This window comes from Pelodiscus sinensis, chromosome 6, assembly GCF_052426305.1.
Source record: "Pelodiscus sinensis isolate ZL-2025 chromosome 6, ASM5242630v1, whole genome shotgun sequence".
NCBI lineage: Eukaryota > Metazoa > Chordata > Testudines > Trionychidae > Pelodiscus > Pelodiscus sinensis.
Window position 1 is genome coordinate 127,359,784 of NC_143057.1, and position 26,275 is coordinate 127,386,058.

Below are 26,275 nucleotides of genomic sequence, written 5' to 3' on the forward strand. Positions count from 1 at the left end.
AATAAGTTCTTGGACTGCATTGGAGACAACTTTTTATTTCAGAAGGTTGAAAAAGCTACCAGAGGAGAAAGCTGTTCTCGATTTGATCCTAACAAATAGGGAGGAACTGGTTGATTGAAAGTGGAAGGCAGGTTGGGTGAAAGTGATCATGAAATCAGAGTTCACAATTCTAAGGAAGGATAGAAGGGAGAACAGCAAAATAGAGACAATGGATTTCAGGAAGGCAGATTTGGTAAGCTCAGAGAGCTGATAGGTAAGGTCCCATGAGAATCAAGACTGAGAGGAAAAACAACTGAGGAGAGTTGGCAGTTTTTCAAAGGGACATTAAGGGCCCAAAAGCAAACTATTCCGATGTGTAAAAGATAGAAAATATGGGAAAAGACCGTGTTGGCTTAACCACGAGATCTTGAATGATCTAAAACTAAAAAAAGTCATATAAAAAATGGAAAGTAGGACAAATTACAAAGGAGGAATATAGGCAAACAGCATAGGAATGCAGGGGCAAGATTAGAAAGCCAAAGGCACAGAATGAGCTCAAACTAGCTACCGGAATAAAGGGAAACAGAAGACTTTTTATAAATACATTAGAAGCAAGAGGAAGACCAAGGAGAGGGTAGGCCCACTGCTCAGTGAAGAGGGAGAAACAGTAACAGGAAACTTGGAAATGGCAGAGATGTTTAATGACTTATTTGTTTCGGTCTTTACCGAGAAGTCTGTAGGAATGCCTAACATAGTGAATGCTAGTGGAAAGGGGGTAATTTTAGAAGGTAAAATAAAAAAGAATAAGTTAAAAATCACCTAGAAAAGTTAGATGCCTGCAAGTCACCAGGGCCTGATGAAATGCATCCGAGAATACTCAAGGAGCTGATAGAGGAGGTATCTGAGCCTCTAGCTATCATCTTTGGAAAATCATGGGAGACAGGAGAGATTCCAGAGGACTGGAAAAGGGCAAATATAGTGCCCATCCATAAAAAGGGAAATAAGAACAACCCAGGAAACTACAGACCAGTTAGCTTAACTTCTGTGCCAGGGAAGATAATGGAACAAGTATTTAACGAAATCATCTGTAAACACTTGGAAAGTGGTAAGGTGATAGGGAACAGCCAGCATGGATTAGTAAAGAACAAATCATGTCAAACCAATCTGATAGCTTTCCTTAATAGGATAACGAGTCTTGTGGATAAGGGAGAAGCGGTGGATGTGGTATACCTAGACTTTAGTAAGGCATTTGATATAGTCTCGCATGATATTCTTATCAATAAACTAGGGAAATACAACTTGGATGGGGCTACTATAAGGTGTGTGCATAACTGGCTGGATAACCGTACTCAGAGTAGTTATTAATGGTTCACAATCCTGCTGGAAAGGCATAACAAGTGGGGTTCCGCAGGGGTCTGTTTTGGGACCAGCTCTGTTCAATATCTTCATCGATTTAGATATTGGTATATAAAGTACGCTTATTAAGTTTGCAGATGATACCAAGCTGGGAGGGATTGCGACTAATCTTGAGGATAGGGTCATAATTCAAAATGACCTGGACAAATTGGAGAAATGGTCTGAGGTAAATAGGATGAAGTTTAATACGGACAAATGCAAAGTGCTCCACTTAGGAAGGAACAATCAGTTTCACACATACAGAATGGGAAGCGATGGTCTGGGAAGGAGTACGGCAGAAAGGGATCTAGGGGTTATAGTGGACAAGTTAAATATGAGTCAGCAGTGTGATGCTGTTGCAAAGAAAGCAAACATGATTCTTGGACGCATTAACGGGTGTGTTGTGAGCAAGACACGAGAAGTCCATTCTGCCGCTCTACTCTGTGCTGGTTAGGCCTCAATTGGAGTATTGTGTCCAGTTCTGGGCACCGCAGTTCAAGAAAAATGTGGAGAAATTGGAGAGGGTCCAGAGAAGAGCAACAAGAATGATGAAAGGTCTAGAGAACATGACCTATGAGGGAAGGCTGAAGGAATTGGGTTTGTTTAGTTTAGAAAAGAGAAGATTGAGGGGGGACATGATAACAGTTTCAGGTATCTAAACGGGTGTCATCATGAGGAGGGAGAAAACTTGTTCGTCTTGGCCTCTGAGGCTAGAACAAGAAGCAATGGGCTTAAACTGCAGCAAGGGAGGTTTAGGTTGGACATTAGGAAAAAGTTCCTAACTGTCAGGGTGGTCAAACACTGGAATAAATTGCCCAGGGAGGTTGTGGATTCCCCATTTCTGACCTCTCAAGGTCCCTTCCAGTCCTAGTATTCTGTGATTCTATGAGGGTCTCTAGGCATACTGCCTGGTCTCTTGAGGAATGAGGACTCCGGCCCAAGTCTTAGACTTGGATGCCCTCACTCCAACATTGAAATACATTGTGCTCTTTTTGAATGCCCAGTCCTGAACAAATGTATTGAAACATTTTCTCAAAAGTCAACAAATAGTCTAGCAGCACCTTAAAGACTATCAGAACATGTAGCTGGTATCATGAGCTTTCGTGGGTGCAACCCACTTCTTTCAGATTTTGTTTATTTTCTCAGTAATCTCCTCTAGAGTGAAGGTTAGTTATTGAGCTGATGATAGTCTTATCTATTTGACTCATGGCTTTTCCAAATCTGCACTAGCAAACGAAATCAATTTGGAGTATGATCTTTTGATGTTGAGGAGGAGGCTGCTTTCTAATACAAAGGACTGTAGTGGGTTCAGATAGTACCTGGTGATTAGTGCCATTTGAAAAATATTGATACTTTGCCACCTCCTTTAGTTTTACATTTTCGAACAGGAGTTTAAATGTCACCAGGAAGGCATTTTTCTTTCTCAGGATTCTTCTTCAACACTACCGGATTTTCCAGTCCTTAAAATCAATTTAAAAAAAGGCCTGACAAGCAATTTAAGAAATTGTGATTAATAGCACAATTACAGAATACTATTTATTTACATATTTTTTGATGTTTTCCACACTTTCAAATATATTTTTCAGCTACAGCATAGAATACAAAGTGTACAGTGGGCTCATGCTCAAAAATGTTAGTCTTTAAAGTGCCACAAGACTCCTTGTTTTTGCTGAAGGACTACATGGCTGCCCCCCTGAAAGTGTACAGTAGTCACTTTATATTGTGATTAGTTTTTTTACAGTGCAAATATCAGTAGTAGTTCAAACCTAATAAAAGTTCAGTAGTGCAATCTTTATCATGCAAGTTGAATGTCTAATGTTTATCTTAGCAATTGGTTAAGTAGGACTGAGTAGATTCGGGTTCTAAAGTTTTATATTGTGGTGTTTGAGTGCAATCTACACTTGTAGATTGCAAATAAGGGTTCCCCACCTCTGCCTTAGAGATGAACAAAAATATAGATAGTATCATGAGCTTTTGTGGGCAAAACCCACTTCTTCCGATGAGCTGGAGTGGGAGAGAATAAAGGGAATCCAGGATTTTTAACAGAAAAAGGAAGAGAAGAGAATAAAAGTAACCCTCAGATCTACGAAGGAAGACTAAAAGAATTGGGTTTTTGTCTGGAAAAAAGACATGATAGTAGCTTTCAAATACCTAAAAGGGTGTCACAAGAAGAGAGAAAAATTATTCTCCTTGACCTCTGATAAGACAAGAAGCAATGGGCTAAAAATTGCAGCAAGGGACATTTATGTAGGACATCAGGGAAAACTTCCTAATTGTCAGGGTGGTGAAGCACTGGAATAAATTGCCCAAGGTGGTGAAGGAATCTCCATCATTGGAGATATTTAAGAGCAGGTTGGATAGAGGTCTATCAGGAGTGATATAAATGGTGCTTGGCCTTGCCTTGAGGACATGGGGCTGGACTCGATGACCTCTTTAGGTCCCTTCCCGTTCTAGTGTTCTATGAAAATGTAGAACATACAGAATATTTAATAAAATGCAATGGGTATTCTATTTAATTGAGATTAATAATTCAAAATTAACAGTTGAAAGAGTGAATCATTTGAATTAACTACAGCTTTAAAAACTGAATCCATACATAACGCTGTCGGGTGGAACTGAACCTTGGACCTCTAGAACTTAGTGCGTGCCTCTACCATTTGAGCTGAAAGCTAGCTGCCTCCCAGCTAAGGCTGTAGAGCAAACTCATTCTTTCCGTATGTGGTCTCAGTGCTGCTAGGTGGGACATTGCACCACAACCAGAAGGTGTGTGGGCTACACAGAGTGGAATAGAGAGTGGATTTTGCTATGAATTCAGAATCCCCAAATCCTCTTTCAGAAAGTGGGAGCATGTGAAGGGTGTGCTGGTTCCCGTTTCTGAACCACCGAAGTATTTTTTTCTTTTTAACCCTTGTTGGGTTGAAGTAGAAAGACCTTCCCCAGTAATTGGAGTAGGGGAGGAAAGCGAGGAAACTGACATTCCTATAACTAGCCTAAAACTCAGTATTCTTTTTTGGAGGTCATTTTTTTGAGCAAAGATATGCAAGCTGTAAAAGTAAACACTATATGTTTCATGAAACAAAATACAGGACTATGTAGCACTTTAAAGACTAACAAGATGGTTTATTAGATTCTATGTTTCCTGAAATCAAAAAAAGCCAAAGTGTAGTACCTTATTTTTCTTAGAGTGCTTGCTCATGACCATTCCGGTTAGGGGTGTGCACACATTATGCACGGATCCTGAACTTTTTTCCATTAGCAGTATCTGCTGTGCCAGCCAGGGAGCCCTTGGAGTGGTGCCAGTCTACCATATGCCTCCTGGCCCTCCTCCCCCTCAGTTCCTTCTTATCACTTACGATGGTAGCTGGAGTGCTTGACTACACTGTTAGTCTAACCCTTAGCCTTTTGTATATGGTGTTAGTTAAAGCTCTTTATAGTGTTAATAGTTGTGAGGGGAATTTCCCCTTTAATCTCTCGCCTAGTGGGGAGGGAATGCCTGGGCTGCATGTCAAATCATGTCAAGTGCTCAAAACCTATGCTCTTCGGTGACCCGCACAACTTGTGTTTAAAGTGTCTCGGGAAGGGCCACTTGGTAGGAGCTTCAAACCAAGAACTGAGGGAACGGGATTAAAGTTTGAAGCTTATCTTAATGGAGTCCGCTCTTAAGCAGATGGCACCAGCGGCGCAGAGCACACCAGCCTCGGTGCGGGAACCATCTGCGGCATCAAAACAAGTCACGGTGCGGGCCAAACCTTTGGCCCTGAGGCACGGTTCCCGGTCTCCAGTGCCAAGAGACAGCAGAGGGGGTGGTCCCTGACAGACGCAGTCACAGTGTGCCAGGTGGAAGGGTACTTGTCAGGATGCTCCCGTGCCAGCTAGGCACTGGGTGAGCTCGATGTGTCGAGAGTCCAGCACCAGATGTTGTGGTAGAAGGGGGTCTGGCAGCCATCAACCCCTGAGACCTTGATGCAGCCTGAGAGCTTGTTGAGCTCACCTCATCTGTGGGCCTGGTTCTTGGGGTTGGCACTGTGCCCTGAGCCTTTGCTGGAGTTAGACCAGACCCAGCTGTTGGTACCATGCCATTTAGTGCAGCCCAGACTGTAATACGATCACCAGTAATGACAGCGGCACCTCTGACAGTGGCATGAGTTATGCTGTCACCAGCACTGACAATAGTGCCTGCACCTATAACAGCTCTGAGGGAATCCATCCCTGCCAGGCCATCTACCTCTGCAGTTCTGCCATATCACCCGGCCTGACTACATTGGTGCATGCGGTGCCTCTGCACCATACCCACATGTGCCTGCTGAATGTCTGCCAGCCAAGGTACCATTGGCACAGTTGATGCCCCCAGTGACATCGGCACCAGTCCACAGGGGAAAACTAGTGGCGATCGCCCAGCGTAGACAGTTGTGCCATTCACTGGCACCATCATCGGCACTGCTGTGGTCTGCCTTGGACTGTTCATCTGACTTAGAGGTTGAGTTGGTTCATTCCAAGGCCACCTCATAGATGGAGATCATGACACCCCTTCTTATCCCAAAAGGGTTGGAAAGGTGCTACTTTGTTCCTCAGGCAGGACACGAACATAGCTTTGCTTTTCCGGCCCCAGGTTCAATGGTGGTCCAGATGGCTAGCCAGGAGACACAAGGCCCGCTTGGACCCACACTAAAGGACAAGGACCCCCAAAAATTGGATCTGCTAGGCAGAAAGGTTTACACTGTACTGCCACTGTACATCACCAATCAGCAGGCAGTGCTGAGCAGATACATGTATAATACGTGGTCTGCCATTAATACGTTTAAAGACCTCCTTCCACAGGGGTCTAGGCAGGAATTTGAGGCCTTGTCAGAAGAAGGCAGGGTGGTCTCCCACACAGTGCTGCAAGCGGCATTCGGTGCCACGAATTTTGCAGCCTGCAACGACAACAACGGCAGAAACAGTCGCAGGGGGTCGAGGTTGCACTCCAACCAAGAGGTCCACCCCCACCTCCTAATCAACAGCCCAAGTCCTCGATTTTGAAATGACTCCCAAGGACAATGCCAGTGGCTGTGATAATGTCTCTGTTTGGGTGCCGGCTGTCCCATTTCTATCTTGCCTGGTCCCAGGTCACCTTGGACTATTGGATACTTGGCCTGGTGGAAAGCGGATATGCTATCCCCACCTCCCTTTCCCATCCCTCTTAAGGTACTCCTCTTATGAGCATCTGTTAAGACAAGGTACTCCTCTTATGAGCATCTGTTAAGACAAGAAGTGTCTTCACTAGTGCACTGGAGGGAAGGGGGGTTGAACCTGTTCAGTGTGTTTGAGGGGAGACAGTTCTGTTCACGGTATTGCTTCATCCTAAAGTCTAAAGGAGGTCTTCGACCTAAGGGACTTGAATGTTTTGCTAAAGAACACAAGGTTCAGGATGGTTACCCTGGCCTCTCTCATCCCTTCCCTAGCCTTGATTTAAAGGCTGCCTGCTTCTATATCTGATCTCAGCTCACAGGAGATTCCTGAGGTTCTCAGTAGGCCAGGATCGTTTTCTGTTTGCAGTCCTCCCATTTGGCCTTTCTGTGGTGCCATGGGGCTACCATGCTTTTGGTAAAGACCTTTTTGAGGAGGCATAAGGTGCAAGTACTCCCTTACCTGGACAACTGGCTGATCAGAGGGTTGTCCAGGGAACAGGTTGTGCGTCACATGGACTTTGTCAGGGTTCCATTTCACAGACTGGGTCTCCTCATAAATGAGAAGAAACCCACAGTTGATCCTTCTCAGGTAATAGACGTTATCAGGGCCCACGTAGACTCCATGTTGGAGAGGGCTTCCCTTCCCAATACCAGTCATGGCTAGACAAGCCATAATGAAGGGCTGGTTTACAACTCTTCTTGACCTGGCAATGGAAGAAGCACTGGTGCTACCACTGCTACCAGGTTTAAGGCAGTGGTCTCCAACCTTTTTACATCCAGGATCGGTTTTTAAATGTCAGAACAAGCCAAGATCTACTGCCCCATCCTTCCCCTAAAAACCCACCCCCTCCTTGAAGCCCCGCCCTCTGTTTTCCTCTACATCACTTGCTATCCCCAGCCCATATACACTCTTAGGGTAGGGCTACACTGCCACTTTTTTCAATTCTGTCTAGGCTAGGCCAAATGTCAGAAAAACCCCTTCTTTTGGAAGTCCCCTTATTCCTCATGGAAAGCACATGTTTGCTGTTCCACTAAAGCGGAAGAATAAATGCATCCCTGGACACAGAACAGTTTTTCCGGGATACTTCTAGAATCCCAGAAAAACTCCTGCAGTCTAGCAGTACCCTCACTGGGTTGACAGGATGTGTGGGCTCTGGGTTGGGAATGAGAGATTTGGGGGTGGGAAGGGGTGAGAGGTGCAAGCTCTGGAAGGGAATTTGGATGCAGGAGGAGGTGAAGGGGATGCTGGCTCTGGGAGAGGGCTCCAGGATGGGGAATGTTGGGGTTGGGGTACTGAGCAAGCCACATGTCTGTGGATGTGAGGGTGCAGGAGTTTGAGTTGGTTCTTTGGCGTGGGGGGGAAATTTTGGGGCGTGGGGGGACACCATTCCTACCCATCCTGGTTATAGCCATTGATGGACCTAACCTACATGAATTTATCGACTTCTTTCTTCACAATCTCCTTTGGCAAGGAGTTCCACAGGCTGGCTGATCTTTGTGAAGAAAAACTTCCTTTTGTTTGTTTTAAAACCTGCTATCTATTAATTTCATTTGGTGGCCCCTAGTTCTTCTGTTATGGGAACAAGTAAATAACTTTTCCTTATTCACTTTTTCCATGCCAGTCATGATTTTATAGACCTTGATTATATTCTGTCTCCCTTCCCCCCCTCCTTAGTCTCCTCTTTCCTAAGATGAGAAGTCCCAGTCTTTTTACTCTCTCTTCATAGGGGACCCATTCCAAACCCCTACTTAAAATGTTAGTTATGTCAAAAGTTTAAGTCTATGTCCAGTACAGCTTTGAAACTTTTGTATGCAGAAGAAAAATGCTGCTTGTAGCTGTCTCAATTTAATTGAAATAAGCACAGAACGTTTCCTTACTTTGTCACCTCTTTCAAAAAAATTTCCCTTTCTTTTTAGTAGTTGGTTTAACACAGCACTGTACTGTCTTTGGTAGGTTTTCCCCTCTCTGCTGCTGCCTCCTTGCATATTTCTGATTCCAAATGAGGGTTTGGTCGACTGGTCAGTTCATAACTATGGTGTTCATAACTCTGACGTTCTATTGTATTTTCCTAAAGAAATGTTGATTCTCATTGGTTGGTAGTAGAGTTGTTAAAATGCATTTAATCAAGCCCACGCTCATTGGTTAACCGTGCACATGGTTACACTTCCACAACCCTAGTTGGTAGCCATTAAAGTATGTTGGCTTGCCACTAAATATAACTTTTACACTAAACTAGATTCCTCTTCTGCCTTTGAAGTGTATGTGCAGCATGCATCAGGTGGCAAATGACCAGAGTTCCCTGTAAGTGGCACAGCCATTCAACCACCTATTAAGCACTTGTGCAGGCGCCCAGAGAAGCTGCCTGGCTAGGACCTGCTGCAGCTGAAGGACTGTCCCTTTCTTTCCCCTGGCTCCAGCTAAGCCCTAGAGCTGTCACTCCTACCCCCTGCCCTAGCCATGAGTTCCCCCTTCCATACTCCACACCCCTTGGCCCCACCTCTACCACATTAATTTATTGTATCACAAGCCACCTTCATGTTGGCGTACAAAACAGAATTCATTCTGCACGTATGTGAAAATTCAAGGGAGCACTGCTCATGACCAACGTTCATCATCACATTTGATCCGCTGGGTGTGTCGTTGACTTCCCTGGCTTGATTACATCACACTCCCCGTCACTAGCTGAAACACTGATCTTTATTGTCCTTATGCATAAAAACCTCCCATTGAAATATGTAAAATGGCTTAAGAATTTGACGTGATTTCTGGCACAACTGAGGTACAACTGCACAGGTGCTAATGTTTACTGACTCTTTCACCTCTGTCTTGCAGAATGGAGATGTATGTATTTCAATTCTTCACCCACCTGTAGATGATCCACAAAGTGGAGAACTGCCATCTGAAAGGTGGAACCCCACCCAGAATGTCAGGTAACAAAATGTGGAACCACTGCCTATGCACATGTAAACTTCTTGAAAGTTCTCTCCAGGTACATACGTCCTGGACTCAGACGGACAGGGGAAAACTGGCTTGGCAACAGTCTCTAAAAAGGGCTTGTCTGAATTTGTCAATAAGTCATTGAGTCCAGTCTCCTGCTCTTACAGCAGGAGCAAGCACTGTCTAGATCAGGGGCGAGGAACCTTTTTTGGATCGGGGGCTGCTGACCCACAGAAAAATCAGTCAGGGGCCGCACACAAGGAGGAAAAAGACACTGAGAAGGAAAATGGCACTCACATTCCCCTCGCACACCAGAGTCTATGGGGGCCCAGGCTAGTAGATTTTGGGTGCTCCAGCCCTGAGGGTGCATGGCAGGAGCATCAGAGTGCCTGCATGTGCTCCCCAATGTGCAGGGATCCCTGAGCCTTGGGGGCCAGAGTCAAGCAAGCTGGGAGCTGCATCTGGCCCCTGGGCCTAAGGTTCCCTGCTCCTGGTCTAATCGTTCCTGATAGATGTCTGTGTAACCCCGTGGTCCCCAACACTGTGCCCGCAGGCACCATGGCGCCTGCGGGGGCATTTATGTGCGCCCGCACCATCATTTTAAAACTACTCTCACTCACCACTGCTTAGAGCAGGGTCGGCAGCCTGGGGCCCGCAAGGGAACCAGACGCGGCGCATTGGAGGCTCGAGCCCCACTTCCACTGCAGCAGGCAGCCTGCACAGGCGCTTCAGTAGCTGGAGCAAACCCCGCGCTGGTCGGGTCCGGCTGCGAGGCAGCAACAGCCTGCCCCTCCCAATGCAAAACAGCCGTGGCGGGGCCCTTTGTGGTGCAGGAGCTGCAAGCCGGCAGGGGAGGGTCCCTCATGGCCACTTCCGCCCCCCCTGCTCAAGCCCATTGGCCGGACCTGGACCATGGCAGCTGTGGGAACCTACCAATCCCCAAGCACATGGCCAGACAGGTCCTGTGGGAGAAACAGGAGAGCAGCTCATCTCGCTGGTAAGTGTCCAGCCCTCCCAGCTACTCCCACTCCGATATCTTCACCCACAGAACTCTCCTCCCAGACGCTGCACCCCAATCCCCTGTTCTGAGGCACAATCCAAACCCCTGGCCTCACTCTCTCTCTCTCCTTCCCCTCCTCCCCCCGTAAAATGTCTGGTATTCACCCAATTCACATTTAATATGAAAATAGCCTTCAATTTCACATTTGATGCCTTCTTTTGTTGGTGCCTGTCACACTCTTCTGAAAACATGAATGTGCTATTGGCCACAAAAAGGTTGGGGACCACTGGTCTAACCTGTTCTTAATCTCTATCTGGAGATATTTACAACCTCCCTAGGCAACTTATTCCAGTGTTTATCCACCCTGACAGGTGGGAAGTTTTTCCTAATGTCCAACCTAAATCTCCTTTGCTGCAATCTAAGCCCATTGTTTCTTGTCCTATCCTCAGAGGCCAAGGAGAACAATTTTTCTCCCTCCTCTTTGTGACACTTTTAGATACTTGAAAACTGGTATCCTGTCCCCTCTGTCTTCTCTTTTTCTGAACTAAACACGCCTAATTCTTTCAGTTTTCCCTCACCGCTTGCTTTCTAGACATTTAATCATTTTTGTTGCTCTTTTCTGGGCCTGCTCCAATTTTGCCACATCTTTCTTGAAACGTGGTGCCCAGAACTGGACACAATATCCCTATTGAGGCCTAATCAGTGCAGAGCAGAGCGGAAGAATGACTTCTCATGTCTTGCTCACAATACTCCTGTTAATGCAGCCCAGAATCATGTTTGCTTTTTTGCAGCAGTGTCAGACTTATGTTTAACTTGTGGTCCACTATGACTCCTAAATCCCTTTCTGCAGGGCTCCTTCCTTCCTTGACAGTTGTTTCTCATTCTGTATGTGTGCAACAGATTGTTCCTTCTGAAGTGGAGTACTCTGCACTTGTCCTTATTAAACTTCATCCTGTTTACCTCAGACCATTTCTTTAGCTTGTCCAGATCATTTTGAGTTTTGACCCTATCCTTCAAAGCACTTGTAACCCCATCCACCCATTAATTCTCCCTTCCCCCCGCTTGGTATTATCTCCAAACTTAATAAGCGTACTCTCTATGCCATCATCTAAATCAGTGTTTCTCAAACTTTTTTCATAAAGTACCCCTTTTTAAAACAAAAAATAAGTACCCCCAGTACCTACTATTTTCAGACACACAACTTTTTTTCTACCACTGCAGCATGTTTGTTTAAAAAACTTAATTGTAGCCAGGCGGGCGATAAAATTTTTGGGTGTAAAAAGTACAAAAATAATAAAGCACCATAAAACTTAAAACAGAAAGTCAGTTCTCCAAATTTCAATTGTGTTGACGTACACCCTAGACTTCTCTCGAGTACCCCTAAGGGTACTTTTACCACTGGTAGAGAGAGACTACTCTAAATCATTGATGAAGATATTGAACAAAACTGGTCCTAAAACAGACCCCTGTGGAACCCCACTTGTTATGCTCTTCCAGCATGATTGTGAACCATTAATAACTGCTCTCTGGGAATGGTTATCTGGTCAGTTACGCACCCACCTTATAGTAGTCTCTTCTAGGTTGTATTACCCTAGTTTATGGATAAGGAGGTCATGCAAAACTGTGTCAAGTTCCTTACTAAGTCTAGGTATACCACGTCTACTGATTTTTCCCTTACCCACAGGGTTTGATACCATATCAAAAAAAGCTATCTGATTTGGTGTGATTTGTTCATTACAAATCAATTCTGGCTGTTACCTATCACCTTATTTTATTCCAGGTGTTTGCAGATGAATTCCTTAATTACTTGCTCCATTATCTTCCCTGGCACAGAAGTTAAACTGACTGGTCTTTAAAACGTAAACAACAAATAGTCTTGCAGAAACTTAGACTAAAAAAAATATAGATGGTATCATGAGCGTTTGTGGGTACACCTCTCCTCTTCAGCTGTACCCATGAACGCTCATGATACTAGACTATTTTGTTTAAGTTTTTCCTGTTACAGACTAACTCGGCTACCCCCTCTGAAGCTTTTCTACATGTTTTGTTAGTCTTTAAGGTACTGCTAGTCTATTTGTTCTGGACTACCTCCTGAAGCTGATAGGAATACTTAGTACCCTTTGTTTGTTTGTCATTAGGATGTGAAATGTAGCATGCCAGCCAGCAAGTGTCTTTGTTTAGACTTCTGTTGTAGGAATCAAACTTGTAAATGAAATTAAGTTCTGTAGTTTCCCTGTCCAAGCTGGCTTTTGAAATTGGTTTGAAATACAATGACTTAATGAGTGCCCAGGCAAGTTAAAATGTTCCCCAACAGGTTTCTGTAGCTTCCTGGGTGGTTATTTCCCTTTTTTATAGTTGGGCACTACATTTGCCCTTTTCTAGTCTTCTGGAATCTCTCCTGACGTTTATGACTTAATGATGATAGCTAAAGGCTCATATACCTCCTCCATCCGCTCCTTGAGGTATTCTAGGATGCATTTCATCAGACCCTGGTGACTTGACATCTAACTTTTTAAAAGTAATTTAAAACTTTTTAAAGTTAACTTGTTTGTTTTTTAATTTTAACTTCTAAACCTACCCCATTTCCACTAGCATTCACTACGTTGGGTATCCTGTCACCATTCATCATCTTGACGAAAACCAAAACAAAGTTGTCATTTAGCACCTCTACCATTTCCAAGTTTCCTGTTACTGTTTCTCCCTCTTCACTGAGCAACGGGCCTAACTCTGTCATTGGTCTTCCTCTTGCTTAGAACATAGTCTTGTTACCCTTTGTCTCTAGCGAGATTTAGCTCATTTTGTGCCTTTGCCTTTCTAATCTTTCTGTTCTAATCTCATTAGTTAGTGGAGTGCAGTGTGTTCAGATACTGTGCTACCTTGTTGAATTTTCCACTCTGTGTAGTGATGTAAAACAGTGTTAAAACTTGCTCAGAATTAATTTGCTGTCTCAGGTTAAGGTTAGTATTTTCGGATCTGGAGGGTAGGAAGATCCTCTTTAAAAGAGGCCTTCCATCCAGCTGAGGTAGACTAAAGCAAGCAAGGAGATCCAGCCTGTGGACCAGGATTCTGACACAGGCATCTTATGCTCTCTGCTTGTACCATGGGCCTCTTTCCCAATTTTCTCCCGTCTTTCAGTATTGGTCTGTTTTGTCCTTTCAAGTGTTGTTCTAAGCAGATGGTTGGCCAGGTGTTTCCCCATGGCACCCAAAGCTGAATGGTCCTTTCTGGTCTTCAGTAAATTACAATGACATCTCCATGTGATCTTCTTGATATTTATAACTAGAAAACATAATTTGCTAACCTGGAGGGAGTCCAATCTGTTACCATGTTTCCTGTTGCAATAGGAAGTTCCTGTCCTGTTGCATGTATCACAAAGTTCTGTGCTGATGCACAGTTACTGTCTTCTGCCTAGATACACATTATATACAGGGTTTATTTTAAAGTAAGATATGAAAAGGAATGGCTTCCATTTATCCATCTTTTCCCTAGGGCAGTGTTTCCCAATTTTATTTGGCCACAGAACCCTTTTAAACTCAAAAGAATTTGCGCCACCCTTAATAACAGGCTTGTATATGGAGCAGGGTGTCTGTCAGCAAGCCGGGAATGCAAGGTCTTGAAGGGGGAGGGGAGTGAGGGAAGGGGATTTGGGTGCGGGGTCTGGGCATGAGGGGGGGACGCTTACCTGGCTTGGCACCCTGCTGCAGCAGGGAAAGCCTCCAAGCAGCATGTTCTTGTTCCCCCTCTCCCCACAGCGAGGGGGCAGGAGAGAGAGCTCATTCTCCTCCTCCCCCCCCCCCCCCCATATGCAGCGGGAATCTCAGTGCAGCTGCAGCACCAGGTCAGGCTTCCTGCTGTATCAGGTCAGGGTGGTGGGGGGGGGGGGGGGCGTGCATGTGTGCGCCCCAACCTTCGGAAGAGGAGGCGGTGGCTGTGCGGCACTGGAGGCCCCGTGGGTCAGGGGCAGTCCTGCAGAGTGAGGAGGGGGCATGTGGTGGTGGGTGATGAAGCAGCCAGAGAGGCACCTCACCAGACCCCGCCCCTACTGGCCCAGCACCAATGGGAGCTGCCTATGGGCTCTGCAGAGGGTGGGGGAATAGAATTTTCTCACGGAAGCTTTAGTTTCACTTTGTGGAACCCTAGGGTTCTGTGGGGCACCATTTGGGCAACACTGCCCTAAGGAATGCTGACCCCTATGTGGGTTGTCAACAGTGGGAATTAAACTTGTGACCTCTGGATCTCTACAACTTGAGCTAAAAGATATCCCTTAGCCAAGGCTGTAGCAAGTTCAACTTCCTGGAGCGTAACTACCACTAGAGGGAGATAGTGCCACACTATGGCTAAGTGTACACTGCACCTCTTGTGCAAAAGCCTATGCAAATGAAGTGCAGATTAGTACATTGCTGCACCTCATTTGCATAATTAATTAGGAGCTGTTTTTGTGTAAGAAGATTTTGCGCAAAAAGGAGCCATCTACAGAGCTCCTTTTTGTGCAAAAGCCTCATGCACAACACACCCCCTATTTATGCAAATGAAGCACAGCAATATGCTAATCCATGCATCATTTGCATAGGCTTTTGTGCAAGAGAGGTGTAGTGTAAATATAGCCTTAATGTGGGAATGGCTTACATTTCTGTATCTGGCTGTTTTTTTAAATTGCTGCTATTTTGAGTCCCTATGAAATTGTAACACTTACAGAATAAGCAATGGAAACAGTCAGGGATCTGGGCAGGCTGACTTGTCTGATTTTGAATAACATAGGTTTTTTTTCAAGAAACATATACCATACTTAATGCCTGCTTACTAAGGCTTCTACCTAGGAAACTTGTATCCTAAATATACTGTTACAGGCGTAACACTTTAACCCACTCTTGGACAGTAGTCTCACCCCAGTGGTAATGTTTCACTCTTCAGAGCAATATAGCTAGCAGGTCTGACTTGTATTTCTTAGCCTGATAAGAAGAATATTCCCTGAGCAGGGTCGGCCTAACCCTATTGGCAAACTAGGGGGTGCCTGGAGCACCAAATTAGAAGTGTTTTTCTTTAATTATAAGCGATAACCTATTAATATATTTTTAAAGAAAAGAACCAAATATTAAGCAGCGCATCGTTGCCACGTCAGAAGTTGAGTTATTAGATATTTCATATTGTGGAGATGTGGGAAATGTCCAGGTTCACATTTCTGCTTCAGATAATGCAGGACTGGAACTTGGGTCTTCTATATCCCAAGTGAGTGTCCTGACCTCTGAGTTATTGGCTACTCTGAGATGTGTGAGGGGGCAATCTCTAGCATTATTTTGTTAGAAAAACTTAAAGATCTTGGGTCCACCCCAGTACTTATCAGGAACAATTTCCAAAGTCTTAAATATTTGCTGGATGGCAAAACTTTTCCCACAACTTTTTATTCTACAGTCTCGGTGGTGTTACCTGTTTGTTCTCTACCATCCCATTCTCCTCTATTTCCCACACATACCTATGAAACTCCTGGGTAGTGGTGGCGTGAGTGTACAAATCCTGTCATGCTGTTCACTGTGCTTTCATTTCACTGGGGTTTGTAAGTTTACATTCTCCTTAAACTCACAGCTCTAAATATGATAGAAATGTAGCCGTGTTAGTCTGGGGTAGCTGAAGCAAAATGCAGGACAATGTAGCACTTTAAAGACTAACAAGATGGTTTATTAGATGAGCTTTCATGGGCCAGACCCACTTCCTCAGATCAAATAGTGGAAGAAAATAGTCACAACTATATATACCAAAGGATACAATTAAAAAAAAAAGAACACATATGAAAAGGACAAATCACATTTCAGAACAGGAGGGGCATGCGGGGGGGGGGGGGGGGGAAGGAAGGAAGGTAAGTGTCTGTGAATTGATATTAGAGGTGGGGAGAGTGGGATGTTTGTGAGTTAATGGTATTAGAGGTGATAATTGGGGAAGCTATCTTGGTAATGGGTAAGATAGTTCGAGTGTTTGTTCATTCCTTTTTGGAGAGTGTCGAATTTTAACATGAATGACAGTTCAGAGGATTCCCTTTCAAGTGCAGATGTAAAAGGTCTTTGTAGCAGAATGCAGGTGGTTAAGTCATTGAGAGTGTCCTTTCTGGTTAAAATGGCAAGAAACTGTTTTTTCTTTGATCTTGTCTGAGATCTGTTTTGTGGGCATTAATCCTTTGGCAAAGTGTCTGAGATGTTTGTCCAATGTACATAGCGGCTGTGCCAAAAGTGTCCGTCTGCTTTTCATATGTGTTCATTTTTTTAATTGTATCCTTTGGTATATATGGTTGTGACTATTTTCTTCCACTATTTGATCTGAGGAAGTGGGTCTGGCCCACGAAAGCTCATCATCTAATAAACCATCTTGTTAGTCTTTAAAGTGCTACATTGTCCTGCATTTTGCTTCAGCTCTAAATATGTTCCTGAAATGACAGCCATAATTTACCTTGAAGACTTATACCATAGATCTGTGAGTGCTTAGCTTTAACCTGTGTAACTTAATGTTGCTCTTTTTCCCCCCCAGGACTATCCTACTGAGTGTAATCTCCTTGCTTAATGAGCCCAACACTTTCTCTCCAGCTAACGTGGATGCATCAGTCATGTTCAGGAAATGGAGAGACAGTAAAGGAAAAGACAAAGAGTATGCTGAAATCATTAGGTAAAGTTTGTTTGGGTAGAAGACGCTGTAGCAATTCAATTTGTTACATATACGTTTTAAAACCACTTATTTTAGAACTGCCTGACCTTGAAGCTAATGGAGCTAGATGTTGAAGGGGCGATAGAAAATTACAGTGGGGTCATAAGAGCAATGAGTAAATCAGTGGGGAAATCTGCTTAACATCTTTGTGTACAGTCAAATGCAAAGTGTATGGGGAATAAACAGGAAGAATTGGACGTTAACACATAAATTATAACAGCTGGATATCACTGACTTGGTAGGATGAGTCTCATTATTGGAATACTGATGTTGCGGATAACAGCTTCTTGAGGAAGGATGGGGGGCAAGGTGGTTGTGATAGGGGTGCAGTCATAGAAGACCCTTTGGGATTGTTCCCTGCTGTACTGATTATACCACTGACTCCCACCACTTTGCTCTCTGGGGCTCCCCACCACTCTGTCTTGCTGGGCCAGATTCTCTGGTCTCTCCAGACAAGCCACAGAATTGTGGTTACCAACCCCACCCCCTGAAGCACAGTGCGGACACTGAACCACTTCATGCTTTAGGACTCAGCACCCAGGAAACCAACCCACAAAAGGGATCAAAACCCCAAATCAGTCTTTCTCTGGGTAAAAGTTTTACACAAAGCTCATGAGGATGTTCACTGCCTTTATCAATGAAAGAGAGAGTTGCACACTGTCTGTCCCCCCCCCCCCCCCGCACCCCTAAAGATAACAATTATTTACACTGGGCTTGATAGTAAACAAGAGTTTATGAAGTACAAACAGCAGGATTTAAGTGGTTGCAAGTGTAAACAGATCAAAATAAAGTACTATAAAATGAAAAAACACTTCTAATCCACTAAAACTTATTGCCAGCAGATTCTTACCCTAAACAGCTGTTCTCCTTCACGTGGTGTCCCTGTGGGTGCTCCCCTCAGGTGTTGGTGAGTCCTCATGCTGGCGATCCGTGGTTTTTACCCTAGCAGTGCCTTCACACACTGTACAGGCACAGTTGCCTGCACGTGCGGCATGAGTCCCTCAGTTCCTTTCCTACCATCATCGGTAGAAGACTGAGATTCTTAGCAGTGTGACTTTTCCTGAGAGAATTTTTTCTGAATATTTTCAGTTCTTTTTAGTCACCTTGATTTTTTTCTTAGACCAACCCGTTTTGAGAAACCCATTTTTTTTCTTTCCCCGTCACCCCAACCTCCTCAAAATTCCAGTCTCCCCTGGATTCAAGAAATGTGACACTTGCAGGGGCCCCACGGCCATTTCAGATGAGCATGTCTCCTACATAAGGTGTCTGGGCGAAGGCCATGCGGCGTAGAAATGCTAGCACTGAGATAAGATGAGACTAAAGAATATATTATGGAGTCCCTTCAACTGCCAGGTTCAAAGAAATTGGCACCGGCAGAACTCTCGACTCTGAGGAAAAGAGCTCCTTGAGGGCGGGGGGCTGGACTCGATGACCTCTCGAGGTCCCTTCCAGTCCTATTATTCTATGATTCTATGATCTCTGCCCTGGACTCACAAGTACAGTCACTGCCTGTGGTGCTGACAACATCCCGCACCACCCATTCCCGGTTCTATAGGCCTCCAGCACCGCTAAGTGGGGCAGTGGCACTGGCTAAGAGAGCGGAGTCTGGGACGAAGCATACATTGAGCTCTTCCACACTGATGGGTACGGGCTCCCACCCAGCACTGAAGATAGAGTTGGATGTCTCCTCTTCAACACTGGTGGAGATGATGGTATCGACTCAAGCTGCTCCTTCACGGCGTGGCATATACGGCTGCTAGGGCGACAGCCACAGCTGTTGTGATGTGCCCTACTACCTAGTTACAGTCTTTGGAGATTCTGCGTGATCTGCAAACCAGAGGACTTTGTTTAATAAAACCCATCTGTTTGCAGCCAAATTCAATGAAGAACTCCCACACAACCCTTCACACATTGGGGATGTATACTCCTCAATAAAAGGAGACAATATGCACCATATCAGAGGCCATGAGACACCCCCTTGCAAAGAGAACAACAAAGGTCCTTTGAGAAGACTGAGAGGGGACATGATACCTGAAAATTGCTGTCTAAAAGTGTGTGTCAAAGAGGAGGGAGGGAAAAAATGTTCTCCTTGGCCTCTGAGGATAGGACAAGAAGCAATGGGTTTAAATTGCAGTAGTGGAGGTTTAGGTTTGACATTAGGAAAAACTTCCTGTCAGCTGGTTAAACACTGGAATAAGTTGCGTAGGGAGGTTGTGGAATCTCCGTCTCTGGAGATATTTAAGAGCAGGTTAGATAGATGTTCATCAGGGATAGTCTAGATGGTACTGGCAGACTTGATGACCTCGAGGTCCCTTCCAGTTCCAGTGTTCTATGATTCTAACCTCAGTCGCAATTTTTAAAGTGTGGTCAAGGGTCTGAGCAACCTCCCCGCCTAGAGCCAATGCAGTCATTCCATCTTTTTGGTCACCGTCTATGGCCTTTTTACCATTCATTACCATGAACCAATGGGTCCTCAAGATTGAGAGATCGGGCTATAGCATTCCCTTCCTGTCTATGCTCCCTACCCTTTCCTCTTCTCAATCCCTGTTCAGGGACCCCTCTCACAAGTACCTGCTACAAGCAGAGGTTAAAAAAAAAACCTTCTCAACTTAGGGGCCATAGAACCAGTTTCACGGGAGAGGATTCTTCTCAAACTATTTCCTTACACAAAAGAAGACAGGAGGTTGGAGGCCCATCCTCAATCTCAGAAAACTAAACACATTAATCTACCATCAGAAATGTAAGATGGTGACATTGGGGACTAGCATACCAGCATTGCACAAGGGGGACTGGTTCTCAGCCCTCGACCTTCAAGATGCCTATTTCCACATCCTTTCAACTGTCTTTCCTTCTCACAGGAGGTTCTTCAGATTCACAGTAGTAGAGGGTCATTACCAGTATCGTGTTCTACCCTTCCATTGCTGAATTCCATCAGAGCCAAGGCCATCCTTCCCATCTACCAGTGCAATTTCTTCAGAGCAACATTGCACATTCTCTTCACGAACACTTGTGCATGCCTTCAAATTCTGGGGCATATGGCAGCCACCACATACATGGGACAGTTTGTAAGACTCCACATGTGCTGCTTATAGGGATGGCTAGCAACAGTGTACATGCTGAATCAACACAGCCTGAGCAAGCAATCCCCCCCCCCCTCCAGTACTCGCCTCTCTCCACTAGTGGAGATCCCTGCACAATTTTCTCGGAGTACCTTTCCAACAGCACGACTCGTCTTGCATGCTAACCACCGCTGCATCCCTCTCAGGCTGGGGTGCTCATTGTGGTCACTGTACAGTCCAGGGAGGGTGATCACAGTGCGAGACGTGCCTGAAAATCAACATATTGAAGCTCAGAGTGGTTCACAATACTCGCCTCCACTTGCTTCCGATAATTCACAGCAAAACCATTCTTCTTCTCACGGACATCACTCCCTGAAATGGTTGAAAAAAAACAAAACAAAACAAACGACAGGCGAGTGCCTGATCATGCTTGTTACGTGCCAAGGCAATACAGTTTTGGACCTGGTGCATAACAAACAACGTAACACTAACAAGGTACCTGCCAAGCCATCCTAACAGCATGGTGGATAGCCTGAGCAGGCATTTTTCAGAACATGAATGAGAGCTTAACCCCATGATCCTCCTCCACATATTTCATCAATGGGGATTTCCAACAATCTCTCCACTACTAGAGCCAACTACACGTGCCCATAGCACTGCTCCAGAGCTGGAGATGTCAGGAGTTCACTGGGGAGGGGGGTGCATTTTTCCTACCCTAGACAGCTCCACTTCTGTATGCCTTCCCACCATTTCCCCTAGTTTCCAGGGTAATTCACAAGATGTGCACAGATCTTGCAACAGTAATCCTGATTGCCCCATGCTGGCCCAGGCAACCATGTTTCCCTTACCTTCAGCACCTTTTGAGCCACAAACCGATACCTGTCCCAGTCATTCCCAACCTTCTGTCCCAAATCTGCCACTGCAATCCCCGGGCGCTCAGACTTATTCCATGGTTCTGACATGAAGAACTTACCGGGTCCAACAGGGTAAAACAGGTCCTGTTGAATAGCTGTCACCCTTCTACATGATACTTTCCAGAGTAAACGGTGGCAATTCCAGGAGTGGTAGTAGTGTCAATTACAACCTACTGCAACCACTCTACCTTGCTGTTATCGAATATCTCATGGACATTAGTGAGGCTGGGTTGTCAATCAGCTCCATAGTAGGTTCACCTAGCAGCCATTGCAGTCTTTTGTGACTTAGTGGGTGGTACTTCCATGTGTGCTCACACTATTACGAAGCACTCTTTCTGGCCTATGCAAGATGCACCTGACCTAAGTCTGCCAGTACCACCAAGGGACCTACCACTTGTCCTGAAAACCCTGATAAGGCCTCCCATCAAACCTGTAACAACCTGCTCTTCACCATAAGACTGTGAAAGTGGCATTTTAGTCACAATTACGTCAGCCAGACGGGTAGGATAGATTGCAGCCCTCATGGCGGGATCCACCTTACATGGTGGATCTTCTCAAGAGATACGATTACCTTATGTCTGCATCCAAAATTCGACCGATGGTAGTTTCCTCCTTTCATATTAATGAAGTATATACTTACCCACTTTCTATCCAGAGCCTCCTAACTCCATTAAGGACTCAATCCTGCACATCCTGGATGTAAGTTGAGTTGTGCTTTGTACTGTCCAAATAGAATGCAGATTTCAAATGTCTGAGACTTTTTATATCTACCACTTTACCTTCCAAAGGAGCAGCCATGTCCATGCAGCGCATATCAAAATCGATATCTGCTTTTATCCACCTGTTACAAGCTCCACAATAAGTGCACCCTAGAGGATCATTGCTCATTCACTACAAGCAATGGCGACATCTACTACCTTTCTTCAAATGTGCCCCTCCTAGACATCTGCTGGGTGGCTACCTGGTCCTCCCATCATACCTTTGTGTAGCACCATGCATTGTAATGGGAACTAATTCCATCTACCTGCATGGGCACTGCTGTCCTTGCCACCTCTCAGACACGACTCCAAAGCCCATCTCTACGTAATGCATGTACAGCTGTAGTCACCTGAGTGGAGCACCCACAAGGACACCACTCAAAGGAGAAATTATCTTGTGCGGTAATGATAGTGGTTCTTCAAGAGGTGTGCTCCATACCCTCCCTTCCTCTCCTCTTCTTTGGAGTCTGTTAAGGGATTCCTCGGAGGAAAAGGAATGGAGGGACTTGCGCTGCGCATACAACAACAGATGCAGTAGCATGAGAGAGCAGCTGTGTGTGACGCTTGCTAGGGTAAAAATCTCTGATCACCTGCACGAGGACGCACCGACACCTGTGTGGAGACACACACCTTGAAGAACCATTGTTAATACACAAGGTGAGGAACTTCTTGTTCTAGACATGATCTTCAGGTCAAAGATTGTTTTTCACTCTGACTTGGGACCCCAGCCCTCTTTTAGAGTGTCACACCAGCCGAAGACAGGCCTTATAGCTTCCCATTGCTTAAATAGTCTTCTCCCCAGGGCAGGAATCTTCTGTTCTACATTCTCCCTTCCATGGAAAACTACCTGGGTCAAAGAAATCACGGTACCAGGTGGCATGGTCACATGTCTTATAGTCCAGTTACCTTTGGACTTGAAGGATAAACAAAGCTGTTTACAACTTAAGTTAATCACTCTGTCATTAAGGCTTGATGGAGGGAGCGGAGCATCAGTAATGGCTCTCATTAGCATACTTAAAATTATAAACAGTCTCATACTACATATTTCTAACTTCACTTCAAGAATCACACGTGCAACAAAAAATATACAGATCCAGCAGATTTTAACATGAAAGTTGATAAGTTACATGAGACTTTATCCAAAGTATCTATTATGCATATTTGTATTCATAAGCCAGTTTTCATAAAAAATAGACGGGAGAACTGTCACAGTGGTATTGCATTGTACATCATTTGGACCTCAAAACACGTGTATATATTCTTGAAGGTGAGGCAGAACAGTTGAAAGTGTCTGGATAAACATAAGAGGGAGGAGAGAATGGGGATACTTCATGGAATAGTTCTACTGTAGACCAGGAAATCAGAAGGTGGCTGAAGGATTTCTAGAACAAATAGAAATATCCAACACACAAGGCCTGTTACTAATGGAAGACTTTTTACTAATGGACCTTCCCAGGCATCTACTGGGAAAGTAACATAGCAAAACACACTTCCAGTAAGTTCTTGGACAACTCCTTGTTTCACAGAAAGTGGAGGATGAAATCAGGGACCAGTAAGTTAGACCTGATTCTGACCAACAGGGAGAAATTGGCTGTGACTCTGAAGATCGAAGGCAATTTTGTGTCAGTGATGATGAAATGATGGGGTTTCATGATTCAAAGGAAAGAATGAAAGCAGCAACAAAGGAACAGTGGACTTCAAAAAACCAGACTCTAGTAGACTCAGATGTAGTAGGTAGGATTCTATTGGAAGAAAATCTAAGGGATAAAGGCCAGGAGAGTGTCAGTTGAATATTAAAAGTATGACTGCAACTATTCCAATGTGAAGAAAAGATAGGAAGAATAGAGACCCCAGTATGGCTCCATCAGGAGCTCTTTAATGATCTGAAATTCAAAAAGGAATCCTACAAAAGTAGTAATAAGAATGAGTCACCAAGGATGTCTGCCAAAAATATCGTATAGGGGCAAAATCAGAAATGCTATACCTAATGAAGGCAAGAAGATTTTTACATTAGGTGCAAGAAAAAGATCAAGGAAACTGTAGATTATCCACTTAATGAGAGAAGAGCTAATAACTGATGCCATCCTGAAGCTAGGATGTTTAATGCCTATTTTGCAGCCGTCTCGCTAAAATGGTGGTTAATAAGATACTCAACACAATATCAACAAAGGGGAGAAAAAGCCAAAACAGGGAGGAAAGAGGCTAATGAATGCATCAAACTTATGTAAGTATTCAAGTCAGCAGGGCCTACTGAAATTTATCCTAAAATAATTAAAGAACTAGCTGCAGGAATTTCAGAACTGTTAGCAATCCTCCTCCATGAGTTTTGGAAGCTTTTGTAAGTTTCCCAGAAGACCGGAGAAGGGCAAACATGGTACCAATCTTTAAAATGGAGGCACAAAGTCGATTCAGAGAATTAGACTAATTAGTGATATCTGGAAAGATACTGGGGGAAAAAATGAGTAATGAATTCCTAAGTGCCTTGAAGATGATCATAGCAGTATAAGGAATAGTCTGTATGGACTTGTCAAGAACAAGCCATTCCAAACTAACTTACTTTACTGTTGACAAGCTTACAGGTCCAGTGGCTGGGGTGAAGCTATAGATGTGATATATATATTGATTTTAATAAGGTCTCCTGATGGTCACACGTGACATTCTCATACGCAAACAAGGGAAACATGGTTGATATGAAATTTACTGTAAGGTGGATGCATAACTGGTTGCAAGTCTGTACTTGGACTAGTTATCAATGGCTTGTCAGACGGGGAGAGCATAATTCGTGTTGTTCCACAGTGGTCAGTCCTGGGTACAGTAGTAGCCATTACTTTCATACGTGACTTGGATAGTGGAGTGGAGAGTGGTCCATATAAAATTTGCAGGTATCATCAAACTGGGAGGGTTTGCAAATACTTTGGAGGACAAGATTAGAATTCCAAGTGACCTTGACACTTTAGAGAATTGGTCTGCAATCACCAAGATGAAATTTGAATAAAAACAGGTGCAATGTACTACACTTCTGGAGGTGAAATCAAATGTGTAACTACACAGTGGGAAAGAACTGACGAGGTGATGGTACTACTGAAAAGAATCTAGGGGTTATCTGGATCACAAATTGAATGAACCAACAACTTGATGCAGCAGCAATAAAGAAATGGCTAATATGGTTGTGGGCGGTATTAGCAGGAGTGGTGTGTGTAAGACACAGATAGAATTACCCTGTTTGGTGCCTCAGTGGGGGTACTGTGCCATGCTTTAGGAGAAAATGTGGACAGATGGGAGTGTCCAGAGTAGAACAATAAAAATGATAAAAGGTTTCAAAACCTTCCTGTGCAAGAAGGCTTAAACTGGGGACGTTTAGTCTTGAGAAGACTAGGGGCAGTGCGGCAAACCTGATAAGCCTTCTAGTATGTTAAGGGCTGTTTATAAAGGATAGTGATCAACTGTTCTGTATGTCCACTAAAGGCAGGATGAGAGGGAATGGGCTTAATTTGCAGCGAGGACATGCTAGACAATCTATTCCACCTAGGACTTAGCTGCGACACAGAGTACCTTTCCCAGACCTGAAGAAGAGCTCTGTGTAGTTTGAAAGCTTGTCTCACCAACAAGTCTGGCCCAATAAAAGAGATTGCCTCATTCTGCTGTCCTGGGACCGACAACACTGCAGATGCAAATAAGTTGTCACTTGTAGCCTGAATATTTCTGGAAGATGGCTACTTTGGCTCTTTTGGAAGATGAACTTCATGAGTTTCTCTCTTGGGGGTAGAAGTCCCCATTCTAGCACCCTCGGATTGCTGTTGATGCTGACTGCTGATATAAAACAGTCCACATATCTTTTGACTTCTCTGTTTCTCAGTATTGTGCCAGAACAATCTGACAAAAGTCCTTTGGCCACTGACCAATCCCTGTCTGGTTAACTTTCCTGTTGTGGCTGAATGGTGGCTTGGTGAATAATTCATTACTACTGGGATTTTGTTAATTCCATGATTCACATATTCCCTTGAAGCTGTACTCCTGTCCCTTGTGTATTTTAAATGCTGTTTGTGTATTTTGTAACCTTACTTAACAAAATCTGCTTCAAACTAGGGATGTTAAATATTGGTTAATTGAATGGTAGAGTAACCTCATGAGTTCTGATTGGTTAGTTGACTCTTCTATAGTCCTCAGGGGCTTGAACAGCAGCCACTGTACCAGAGGCAGCAACATCAGGTGCCACCAGGAGCTGATCCACAAGGGGAACCAGTTTAAAAACCAGCTCCCCTCTCGGATCAGCTGCCTTTCGCCCTGCACCGCTGCCTCTCATAGAGGCAGCAGCATGGGGTGGCAGCAGCCCCTGTCTAAGGGGGTCTGAGCTCCTGGACCTGCCATGAGCCAGGC

General features: G+C 44.6%; 1 protein-coding gene across 2 annotated transcripts in view; it reads left to right on the plus strand.

Annotated features, from left to right (window-relative positions):
- The window catches only part of UBE2R2 (ubiquitin conjugating enzyme E2 R2), a 110,949-nt gene that overhangs the window by 80,170 nt on the left and 4,504 nt on the right, over positions 1-26,275 (plus strand). For both annotated transcript variants that reach the window (XM_075932786.2, XM_006122995.5), the window contains exons 3-4: positions 9,376-9,473; positions 16,994-17,128. In XM_075932786.2, coding sequence (XP_075788901.1) covers positions 9,376-9,473; positions 16,994-17,128 — 233 coding nt within the window. The remainder of the gene's footprint in view (positions 1-9,375; positions 9,474-16,993; positions 17,129-26,275) is intronic.